Here is a 12,828-nt window from a genome sequence, read left to right as displayed (position 1 = left end):
GATTTAAACCTTGTTTGCTTTTCAAACTGAATTTAATAGTAATGTTATGTAAATTGATGAACCCACCATTACTTTTGACTAACAAGCATGTTAGACAAATACTTTAATCTGAACTAAGGACTTGGAATGCCATGATATACATTTAGACCTAAGATGTATTGAGAATGTCATGTCTTAGATTTGTTTTGTGCTCCTAGATCTGATAAACGTTGGAAAAACAATGCTTTTTTGGTTAATTTATGAATAGTGTACATCAAATATTCAGTGTTGAGCTAAACAAGTAATAGTTTATATTGATTAATTGTCATTGATAAAGGAAAGATTTTTTTTCATTTTCTTTCTATTCTCAGGACTTCTTTCTCACTTATCCAATGAATCCTGCAAATCTTATTGCTAGAATGATGATTTTATAAAAGTTGTAATCAGTTCTTTACTCTATTTGAGGTTAGAAATGTTTTAAGAAAGTAATTGTTGTCATTCTATTTGAAATGGATTAAAGACAATTGATAGAAAAGAGCTTTGTGTTGAAAAAGAATATGATTTTGGATTTTAAGAAATGTGCTAATGTAACAGGAATAATTTCAATATCCCATAATGCTTTGTAGTCATTATGAGATCCAGGAAAGAGGACCAGTCCAAGAGATACATTATGTCTCTGATACTGAAGCTGGTACCCTAAGACTGGTTCACACTACTGAGGATGAGTCTGACAGGTAGGGGTGTGACATGTTGAACAGCATGTTGAATAGGGTCTTTCTTGTAATAGAACTTAATCATGTTAATGTTACAAAAAATACTTTTTAGCATGAATAGCAGGAAGATTACACTTACAAGTTTTGAACACTATAAACTTAACTAAATACTATAGTATGACTTGGATTCATAATGCATAAATCTGTATCTGTTTCATTAAACTGTATGTTGTTTGAAAAATCAGTAATTTGAGTTATACCTGTTTATTTTACAAATACATTTTGTCTGAAAGGATAGGGTTCAAATTACAAGAAAATGTAAAGATTTTTGCTGTTTCTACAAAAAATTACTTAATGAAATTTTCAGAAATGATGACTTACAGCCACCATATCAGCCAGAGATTCCCTTCTCATTACAGACAAAATATGAACAAACCAGGTGAATTATCTCACATTTTATGGAATTTAATTTCCTTCTTTTTATGGAAATTCCCTCTTTCAAAAAAAGAAATAAGTTAACAAACTATGCGGAAAAAGTATTAATGTCTCAGAGTTTTTGGATTGATTTTTTTAGACACTAGATAATTAACATACAACAATTTTAATTTATATAGTGAACAGATGAAATAGTTAATGCATGTGATATTTGAAGTAGAAATTTTATATAGAAAATACTTTATTTCACTCCTTTCATTCTGATTTAATCAAGAAATATATATATATGTAGAGCAGTACTTAACGTTTTGACTTACAATATAGGTATAACAAACCATTGTCTCCGAGGGAGAAAAAGAAAGCCAAGAAGCCTTCACCACCCAAAGAGCAGATTCCAAGGTCTGAGTTATTCCCCTTTATGTCAAAAGTTTATTCCCAATCTATGATTTTACATCGTTTTCCAAAAAAAAAAAATTTTTTAAATTTTATTTTAAATTTATGCATTTTGTTTTTTATTTAATATTTCTTTAGCATGTTTTTTTTTACATTTTATTGAGTCATTAGATTTAGTTACCATTTCACTGTAAAACTTTAACTTCTAGTAAAGCCTTGCATGTTCTTTCTTTAACTAGTAGATTAGATGGAATCTGTACTTAAATTTATAAAGCACCAGAAAAATAACAAATTTAGAAAAAAATAAAATCACTGTCAAGAAATATTATAAGATTGATATAGATTTTATGTCAACAGATATGAAAATACATAAGTTGAAAAGTATATAATTTATATATTTCAACTTTAAATTTACAATCTAAAGAATTAAAAAGGGTAAATAATGACAGTAATTTTATTTTGTAGTATTCAATATTGTTTCTTATACTATCTTACTGATATTGTAGCCAAGAGACTTATCCCCCTTGGATGGTTTCTACGGAGACAAAACTTGACCAATCAGTGACAGTTACTGGCAAGCATAAAGCCCCAGAAATAACAGACAAAACATATCAAACATCTATATCAGTAACAAAATCAGAAGATGAAGGAAAAGACACATCTCTACCATGGGCTGTGACTGATACTACTGTTGGGAAAAGGACAGTTGTAACTAGTAAGAGAATAGGACCAAAACCTTTTGACAAAACATACACTGTATCATTAGATGCCCAAGGAAGACAACCAGAGGAAGGGACTGTACTTCCCTGGGTAAAGGATTCTAGGGTTGAGAAAACCGTTCAGATCACTGGTGAAAGGCAAGGTCCTAAACCTTTTGATAAGACATATGAAGCTACCATGGTAATCCCAAAATGCCCTGATGAAGTTGATTCTAGTACTTATCTACCATGGATTAAGGATACTACTGTTGAACAAACTACCACAATCACAGGGGAAAGAAAAGTACCAAAACCTTCAGACAAAAATTATGAAACTTCAGTCACAGTGGCCAAGAAACCAGTGCAAACAAAGAAAAAGCCTGGTGTAAATTTACCCCCATGGGTCAAAGAAACTGAAGACAAAACATATGAATCATCAGTCAAAGTGCCAAAGAAACCAGTTGAATTGAAGGAAAAACCTCACATAGATTTCCCCCCATGGGTAAAGGAAACTCAAATTAAACAAACTACTACTCTTTTTGAAGAAGGTAAGAAAGGACCAAAACCATCTGATCAGTTGTACGAATCATCAGTCACAGTGCCAAAGAAACCAGTTGAATTGAAGGAAAAAACTCATATAGATTTCCCCCCATGGGTGAAGGAAACTCAAATTAAACAAACCACTACAGTTATGGCAGAAGGGAGGAAAGAACCACAGCCATCAGATCAATTGTACGAAACATCAGTCACAGTTGAAACAAAGCCCAATGAAACAATCAGCCAACCTGCAGTTACCTACCCACCATGGGTAAAGGAAACTGAAGACAAAACATATGAATCATCAGTCACTTTGCAAAAGAAACCAGTTGAATTGAAGAAAAAACCTCATATAGATTTCCCCCCATGGGTGAAGGAAACTCAAATTAAACAAACCACTACAGTTATGGCAGAAGGGAGGAAAGAACCACAGCCATCAGATCAATTGTACGAAACATCAGTCACAGTTAAAACAAAGCCCAATGAAACAATCAGCCAACCTGGACTTACTTACCCACCATGGGTCAAGAAAACAGATGACAAAAAATATGAATCATCAGTCATTATGCAAAAGAAACCAGTTGAATTGAAGAAAAAACCTCACATAGATTTCCCACCATGGGTGAAGGAAACTCAAATTAAACAAACCACTACAGTTATGGCAGAAGGGAGGAAAGAACCACAGCCATCAGATCAATTGTACGAAACATCAGTCACAGTTGAAAGAAAGCCCGATGAAACAATCAGCCAACCTGGACTTACTTATCCCCCATGGGTTAAAGATACAAAAGTTGACAAAACTGTCACTGAAGAAAGAGTTCCTTTGTCACTAGAGGAACAGTACAAGACCTCTCTCAGTAAAAAACCAGAGGTAAAAATGAAACCAAAAGTTCAGTATCCACCATGGATGAAAGATACAGAGATTGACAAAACAACAACTATTACTGCAGAAAAGAAAGTTTGGAAACCGATCGAGAAAAAGTTTCAGACCTCTGTAACAACTATTCCTCAGACTGAAACCCAGCAAAAACCTGAAGAGCAATATCCACCATGGGTAGTCAGGGATACAGAGGTTGATAAAATGACATCTGTCACTGCAGAAAAGAAAGTTTGGAAACCAATGGAGAAGAAGTTTCAGACATCTGTAACAACTGTTCCTCAGACGGAAGAGCAGGGTAAACCTGAACAGGAATATCCACCATGGGTAGTCAGAGATAAAGAGGTTGATAAAGTGATATCTGTCACTGCCGAAAAGAAAGTTTGGAAACCAGTAGAGAAAAAGTTTCAGACCTCTGTAACAACGGTTCCTCAGACTGAAGACCTACCTGAAGAGGAATATCCACCATGGGTAGTCAGGGATACAGAGGTTGATAAAGTGACATCTGTTACTTCTGAAAAGAAAGTTTGGAAACCGATTGAGAAAAAGTTTCAGACCTCTGTAACAACCGTTCCTCAAGTCCAAGGTAAACCAGAGGATGAATATCCTCCATGGGTCATCAGGGATACAGAGATGGATAAGACTGTGACAGTGTCAGCCATGGGAAAACAAACAAAACCAAAAGATGAAACCTATAAAACATCTGTTACTGTTAAAGGCAAGGGAAAATACCCAGAAGAAAAAAGAGAAGTGACTGAAAAGAAAATTCAGCTGTTTCCAGGACCTCTCCAGAAAGGGATGGTTCTGGCAGAGAAAAAGTTAACAATACCACTTGTACCACCAAAGCCAGGGAAATCTGCTGACACTGAAACACGAGTAATGTCTGCTGAAAAACCAGGTGGCATTGGAGTATATGAAACTGAAGAATCAACTAGAACTGTTCTTGAGAAATTTCCTATAGTTCCACCTAAACTTGTAATACCAGTTGAAGAACTGAAACTGACTTTGTCAGATTTAGACACAGAAAAAGTTATCTGCCCTTATCCTCAAGATGAAGATTTCATGTTTTTGGAAGCTGTGTTTTCATCACCATGGACACCTACAACAGATACTGTCCAAGAAGCTGTAATAAAACTTGAACAGAAACCCTACCTGAGGTTAGAAATGAGTGATGCTGATTCTCTGCTGCTAAGTTTTAGGCTGGTTTCCTGCTTATATTGAGTGTTGAGCTGCTTTCCTGTTTGTAGAATGCTAAACTGACTGTGTAATTGATACTGCACTAGCAGACCAATTTATCCACAGACAAAGTATGATGCATTTCAAGATGGACTCTGACTGATTATAAAATGTTTTGATATGTCAGAGTTTGTTTCGATCTTGATAAGTATCATATTAGTTTTTTGTTCACAGTCAGTTTATATTGGTTGATGAAAACAATGATTCATGTATTTGAAATAATTTGACTTGATGAAATGGCTTCCAGGAGTGAAACTTTGTATGTGGATTCTGTTGATTTATATGTAAATTTGATTCTGATATTGTTATGATCTTATTTATTTGCACTTTTGCTACCCAATTTGTGCATGTTTGTGTTTGTGTTTTGTTTTTGTTTTTTTTAATCTCAATTAGTTGTTTTTTTATTGCAGGGATCTTACCTGATATATCTGTATAAAGATGAATTACCTTGACTCTCTTCCAAAAGTTTATTTTACTCATTAATTATTTATTTTTAATAATATTTGAAATGTTAAAAAGAATGATATTTCAGTTTTATAGAATAGTGCAAATCTGAATTAAAAAAAAAATTATGATTATGGATAGTATGTAGGCTCTATTATTACTACTTTTGCAAAAACTTTTATATTGACATGTTTTTTTTTTACTTACTGTTAGCTTACAATTAACATTGCATGAATAAAAGAATGATTTTATATGTGTATTTTTTTTTTAATTATGCAGAAGATCGCTGAGGATAAGAACACCTGTCATGAAAAAAATTGAAATCAGGTCTGATAGTCGTGATTTTCCCTCTTTCTGACTCTATCTTGTTCTTTTACTGAAGTCAGTATGCATTGGTCTGATGTTAATTAAACCATTCCCTCCTTCTGATCTGTCTAATTACCAAAGTCACTATACATTGCTCTGATTTAAATTAGATCATTTCCTCTATATGATCTGTCTTGACATATCACCCTGATTTTCCTGATATTGTTTGTCTATTACATGCATCTGACCTGTTTTGACAACTATGATGTATTACCATAATCGGTGTTCCATTAGTGTGGTATTTATTTGACCATTTCCTGTCATTTGACTTGTCCTGAGGAGTATCTATAATTTGGTTTTACATCTTACATAGTATGGTACTTCTTCCCCCAAAATGTTTTGTGATCCCAATTGCATACTTCTGGGTACCTTCACTGACCCCTCAGTTTTCTATTTTCTTATTTGAAATGATGTCCATCCTCTGTTTGTTGTTATGCTCTGAAAATTAAAACAATTGTTTAGGGGAAAAAATCATATTTGTAATAATTACCATAAGGATAGTAAAATACTGTCTTTATTTTTTATTAATTTTATTTCACATTCTTGAAATAACTTATAGTTTGACCAGAGTAAATGCCTTTTTTCACCACCTTTGTACAAAAATTTAAAACAAGTCCCATCTATTCTTATTCATCTTGATGATACAACAATGATTTAACCCTGTTCAAAATTTGTCTCAACACTTTCTCTGAAAAGTTTTGTTGACTTGTTTGAATGCTGTGGTAGTGCATGTTATATATTGCAGTTTATGTACTTGCAGAAAAAAATTGGAATTTTGAAATTAGGTTTTACCATCTTTACTCTAGATTATGGAAGTTTTGTATATTTAAATATAAGTGTCCGTTCCAAACTTTTAAGTGGCCACATTATAATTTATCCAATATAGTCTAGCCTTTCCTCCAGAAAAAAGTTTATATTTTAGCTTTGTTTTTTATTGAAAATCAAAAAGTATTGGGAAAACAAATATTTGCGTTGGAAAGAAACAGTAAAACAGACTTATACAAACAGATTTTGTCTGAGTATAAACACTTAATGTATTGATAACTTTCCTTTATGTTACAGGGATCTGGACAGAGAAAGCGCTGTACGTGAATTCATTCGCCGTGAAGGTGAGACACCAGCTGAGGAAGACATTTACAACAAAGATAAACAACAAGCACCAAAGTTTAAGACGCCTCTCAAAGACCTGACAAACCTAAAGGAGAATGACAAAGCCCACTTTGAATGCAAATTAGCACCTTATGGTGCTCCTTTGATGAAAGTAGAATGGTATAAAGATGGAGAACCACTTCATCATGGTAGGTTTATTGTAAACTGGGGTGAAATTGTTTGAAAGGATACTCCTTTATATATATTGTATTATATTTTACATAAAATGAATAACACAATCTCCAAAATTCCTGGACAATACAACAGACCAAATGTGTGACTGGACAATACAACAGACCAAATGTGTGACTGGACAATACAACAGACCAAATGTGTGACTGGACAATACAACAGACCAAATGTGTGACTGGACAATACAACAGACCAAATGTGTGACTGGCCACCAACACCAGTCTCATGCTAAAAAATAGATGTTCAAATTATAACAACAAACAGTACATGGTCCAGATATAATACTTTCACAGTGAATCCTACTCAACCAAACATATATAGGACTGATCATTTTATTTAGATCTATTACAAATGTTTAGTCTGAAAAAGTTAAAATTACTGGAAAATTTTCGTCATATGTCCTGATACATGATTTCAGTTTTGAGAGATCTTATGTTTATGCACATTTGAATAAAGTAGATGTGGAGTTTATGTCACTGAGATAGCAACCCAAAGTCAAACAATTAGAGAAAGAAAAATATACAGGTTTAGTTTAGACTGGTCTCATTGAATTTAATAAAGAACAATAAAGTATGCAGCATTGATTGCACTTGAAAGTAATATTGCTTCATATTTATTCAATTTCAATGCTCTTCTGTGAGCAGGAAAACAGAAATAAGAAAAAAAACCTAAATGATGTATATAATTGCTTTACAGGTCACAGATTTAAACCATTGTATGACTTTGGATTTGTTGTCTTGGACATCAAATACGTTTTCCCAGAAGATTCTGGAACTTACACATGTAAAGCTACAAACCAATATGGTGAAGACGAAGTGTCATGTGTTGTCAAGGTTAAAGGTAAGTAAGATTAAGAGTTAAAAAGGCTAGATTAAGCACCTGCTATAGTAGTTGTCTGGCACCTAGTGTAAGTGTTCACTACAAATTAGTATAATTATCCAGTTTACTTTATTCCTGATATTTTTGTAGTGAATGGTAAACTAATGATGAACTCCTGGTTTGTTATTCACTAGAATTGTTGACATTGTATGGCACTGTCTGGCAAACAATTGATGAACTGAACATTTCTTTAAAGGGAAATTTCAAACTTCCTTCTGTACATTGTAAATCTCTGATAACCATTACCATCCTGGATAAAGTTCTTACAATGTTATATATCTTTATAGGCAAGAGAGCAGTTATTTCTGACACACAGTTGCCAGGAGAAGGCGCTATCAAACTACAGGAAATGGAGGAACACTGGAGAACGTAAGTATTTAATATGATCAATTATGGTTAGCTGTTGTAAAATAGTTTAAAAAGCAGGTTGTTTTAATGCTAAAAAATGTATGTAATGTTGACTTGATGTAACGTAATAACAGACAGTTTATCAAAGGTAACTCGTATGATGAAAACCTTCTTAGGAGTAAAATCTAAAATTGTTTTTACAATCCATTTGTGCAGTTTTGTTTAATTTTTTTTTAAATAGAAAGATAAGAACGAGAAATGACAGCACTTGTTCTGTGATAAAACTTGATTATAATGTAAACATTGAAATTTATCTTTATTTCCCTACAGTCCTATGATACTAGATGTAAACATTGAAATTTATCTTTATTTCCCTACAGTCCTATGATACTAGATGAACAAGAATTGACTGAACCAAAGAAGAAACGACACCCACCATCTATAGATCTCAAACCAGAACCCATAGAAGTCGCTGAGGGTGAACCAGCTAAATTCATGGTCAAAGTTAGTGGCCACCCACGACCTCGTGTCACATGGTGGGTCAACGAAACTCAGATCATGGCTGTGAGTATTCTAATTTAGAATTTGAAGGTTGAAAGAATATGACAGGTTTAGGGTCAAAATTTATGTACATGTATAACAATGTGGAAACACACTTCAGATGTCCTACAAGAAAATGTAAATTGTATTTGTCACATTGATTATTATGGAAATCAAGTACAAGTTTTCTATAGACCTGTAATGAATTAAGAAACAATATTTTACAAGTGTTCAGTTGTCATTAATTTGGAGTGTCATAAATTAAAGATGTCTGGCTGTAGGTTAAGAAAAATATCTGCAGCAAAACCTTTTTATCTTCACATTTTTTGAAAATCAATAATTCAAGCATGTATTAATGAGAGATTTACAATGATACTTAAACACAACCCTACAAACAACACTTTATGTCCACCAGCTTGTCACTGCTTTAGTTATTTTTTGATAACTTGTTAGTTCATGTCTATATTCCTCAAACTATAAAAAAGCATTTGGTAATGAGAACTGTTTCTTTTTAATGCACTAACATTGTGTCATGAAATTGCTTGCTAATATTCTAAAAGTAAAAATTATATTTGCATATACTTCTGTTTATTAACAGGGATCAAGATTCCAAGTACGATACGATGGTATGATGCACTACATGACAATTCTAAAAGTTCGGGAATACGAAGCAGGACAAGTCCGTGTTGTCACAAAGAATTCTGAAGGTGAAGCCGAGGCTAGTACAACCTTGTCTGTGGTACCCAAGGATGATTGGAGGTCAAAACTCAGACAAGCTCCTAAAGGTAGGATATATGATGGTTATCAAATACTTAGAATATTAGTTTTACAGTTTAATATGATAAAAATATCTTTTATAATAACATATTAAAATAAAATGTATGTAGTAAATTTTCTTTTGTACTATTCAATATATAATTTTAAAATGTATACTATAAACTTTTGCACTTGTAGCAAAAAGGATTAATATTTTCTATTGTAATCCAAAATTTACTTTTACTGTAATAAGAATCATGATTATATCATGTAATATATGTACATTTATTTAGGAGAGCTTGAAATTGAATTAGACAGAAGACACAAGATTGAACTGAGAACACCTGAATTGCAAAAGGCATTTGAAAAACCAAGAGCTACTGAATTCCAACTTAAGCAAATTGAAAGAGGTAATTATGTTAAGATATACAGTTATAGATAGATTATATTGATTACTTAAAAAATGATACTTAAAATAGTGAAAATTTCATACAAAGATTACATTTATAAGTTACCTATTTTACATGTTTCATTTCAATGTTAAGAATATCTGTTCTAATGTATAAACTTTTTATTGTTTAATTGTGCTTTTTATGTTGTTTGAAAAAAATCGTTACAAATGATACAACAGTAAATGTTAATGATTTTATATGTTTGGTTTTAGCTGCAGAAACTAGAGTCAAAATGAAACATGACAAAGAAATAAGAAAAACCGAATATGTCAGCATTTCTAGTCAGTACAGACAGCTTCCACAAGAAATACCAGCAGCCAGAGCTGTCAGACAAGATCGTCCAGAAATACAGATTGACATTCAGAGAGCTAAAATTATTCCTGTCATGCCAGAACAGCAACCAGAGGAGTCCAAGATGTCGGAGACATTTATTACATTGGAAAGACGAGAACCTCCTGTCTTTACCAAGCCACTCAGACCTTCCAGAATAACGGAAGGAAAACCTGTCACGTAAGTTTTATTTTACATTTCTATCTGAATTTTCTTTTACTTGTGTAACTAGGAAAAATAAGATAATATAGATTTTTATATAGCCATATAGTTAAATTATTTCGAAAATAAGTTTGTTCTCAAAATATTAAAGCAAAAAAAAATTTAAAACAGTTTAGTTCAGATTTTGTTTGAACAATTTACAGGTTGGAGGTCCACTATAAAGGTTTCCCACCACCAATCATATCATGGTATCGGGATAACTTTGAGATCCAACCATCACATGACTTCCAGATAAACACAACAGAGACCGTGAGCACACTCAGTATTCCTGAAGTATTCCCAGAAGATACAGGAATGTTTACTGTCAAAGCTTACAACATGTACGGCACAGTACAATGTAAAGCTAAACTCACCGTCATAGGTAAGAACAAAGGTCAAAGTTTAAAGTAGGTACAATAGAATGTTGATCACATTTGTCATAGTGAAGTTGTATTCACAGGTTTCATAAATAATGACATTCAAAGTTATATTTTAATGACTTTAGCTAAAATAGTTTTTAACAAATTGGTTTTTTTTTTCAGTTAATTTTCAATGTACTTCACATGTCGAGAATTTTATGTTTGTTCCATTGATCAAATTTTTGGATCTGTTAAAGTTAGCTTGCTTGGACTTTAAAGTTTGTTAAAAATCTGTACTAATTATTAGGTCCCTCAGGGGGCAATGACAAAGATACAATCATAATTCAGTTATACAAACAATACTGTATAATACCGGTGTGGTAATAACCAAAAAAAATATAAAATTAGTTTAAAGTACCTTAAAAGTACCTTTTTATATCCTATTCTAAGTTAATATAGGAAATTCATAGAATAATGATTTCTCATTGTGTATGTTGGATTTGGAAATGTAAATTTTAAAATTGTACCATAATGTGTAATTAAAATATTTTATATACTGAAGATAAATGTCTTAATTGTAGAAGAAGAGGAACCAGAAAGAGACCAGCCCCCAGAGTTCAGAAGTCTGATCAGAGATACTAATTCACTAGAGGGAGAACCAGCCACATTTGATTGTCAAGTTTCTGGACGTCCTAAACCAACTGTTCAGTGGCAAAAGGTTTGTCAATTATAAAACATCTCTGTAGATCTTTAAATGAATAAGCAATTTTATTTTAAGCATTTGGAATAAAAAAGATATTTTGTAGTTTTCATTCATCAGAAAAAGTCTGCCATTTGATTTCTTGTCACACTGATTTTACCTCTTATATAATTTTCATATTGACATAATCTTGAAAACAAAAATTGCACTCTAAATAGTCATTCTTATGCTTGTAATCTGAATTGGTAAATCAGTTTGGCTTGTAATTTTTATTTGAACCATTATCAATAGAAGTATCTAGTTAAAATGTGAATGTCACTGTAGCTCTATTGAAATGATTCATAAACATTGAAATATGTTCTAGGATGGCCATTCAATCCCAGACAGTCCTCGAACCAAGTTTATTGAGGAAGATGAGAATAACACCTTCCTGATTTATGAGGTTAAACCTGAAGATGCTGGACAATACAGTTGTGTGGCCTTGAACCCAGTTGGCAAGGCTACATGTACAGCTAGACTTAATGTAGAATGTAAGTTGTTAACTGATTTCTAATTTTGTTTTTTGAATTTATATAAGAGAAAATGTGAGTTTGGCATATTCAAGACCATTTATATATTTGTAATTAGTTTACAATTATATGATAGTGTGAAAGTGATTGTAGATTTCCATTTATAGATAGTTTTGGGATGCTAAAATACATAGAGAGAACTTTTTCTTTCTGGTACTGTTATTATCAAATCTTTCAAGTTTTCTTTATAAATTGATAACAAAATTATTAGGACTTTTTTTAACTCAGTACATTTTATAAAAAATTCTACAGTGCCAGTTGGACCACCAGAAACATTAGAGGCACCAAAGCCCATAGAACCAGTAAAGGCCCCTACTGTTGTAGAAGGTCCAAAGAATAATGTAGTTGATGAGGGAGAACCTGCCACTTTTGTTGCAAAGATATCAGGCTACCCAGGTACTTAAATATCATGCATGTTTCTGTATACATATATTTTGTAAAAACCATGTAATGATTTTTTTGTAAAAATTGTTAATTTGATTTCAAAAATTTAAACTTTTTCATGCAATTTTGATTATATCTTAATAATAAGAATCATACTGTAGGAATCCTTTACGGAAAAAGTACATGTGTGAAACATTATATTACTAATCTACTTTTAAGAAAGTTTGAATGTTAGCAAAAACTTTAATGAGATACCAACTTAATGATAGTTGACAACCAAAAAAGATTCCT

General features: G+C 32.3%; 1 protein-coding gene across 1 annotated transcript in view; it reads left to right on the top strand.

Moving 5' to 3' along the window:
* LOC127718789 (titin-like) overlaps positions 1 to 12,828 on the top strand; it is a 319,779-nt gene that overhangs the window by 89,389 nt on the left and 217,562 nt on the right. The window contains exons 66-80 of the mRNA XM_052224839.1: positions 606 to 713; positions 1,060 to 1,131; positions 1,452 to 1,526; positions 2,027 to 4,789; positions 6,741 to 6,976; positions 7,716 to 7,859; positions 8,186 to 8,267; positions 8,627 to 8,810; positions 9,385 to 9,571; positions 9,836 to 9,952; positions 10,207 to 10,504; positions 10,690 to 10,907; positions 11,466 to 11,602; positions 11,949 to 12,114; positions 12,406 to 12,549. Of these exons, the coding sequence (XP_052080799.1) occupies positions 606 to 713; positions 1,060 to 1,131; positions 1,452 to 1,526; positions 2,027 to 4,789; positions 6,741 to 6,976; positions 7,716 to 7,859; positions 8,186 to 8,267; positions 8,627 to 8,810; positions 9,385 to 9,571; positions 9,836 to 9,952; positions 10,207 to 10,504; positions 10,690 to 10,907; positions 11,466 to 11,602; positions 11,949 to 12,114; positions 12,406 to 12,549 (4,931 nt within the window). The remainder of the gene's footprint in view (positions 1 to 605; positions 714 to 1,059; positions 1,132 to 1,451; positions 1,527 to 2,026; positions 4,790 to 6,740; positions 6,977 to 7,715; positions 7,860 to 8,185; positions 8,268 to 8,626; positions 8,811 to 9,384; positions 9,572 to 9,835; positions 9,953 to 10,206; positions 10,505 to 10,689; positions 10,908 to 11,465; positions 11,603 to 11,948; positions 12,115 to 12,405; positions 12,550 to 12,828) is intronic.

Source organism: Mytilus californianus, unplaced genomic scaffold (genome assembly GCF_021869535.1).
Source record: "Mytilus californianus isolate M0D057914Y unplaced genomic scaffold, xbMytCali1.0.p SCAF_10, whole genome shotgun sequence".
NCBI lineage: Eukaryota > Metazoa > Mollusca > Bivalvia > Mytilida > Mytilidae > Mytilus > Mytilus californianus.
Note: the sequence above shows the minus strand (reverse complement) of the source record. Positions and strands in the feature narration are given on the sequence as shown.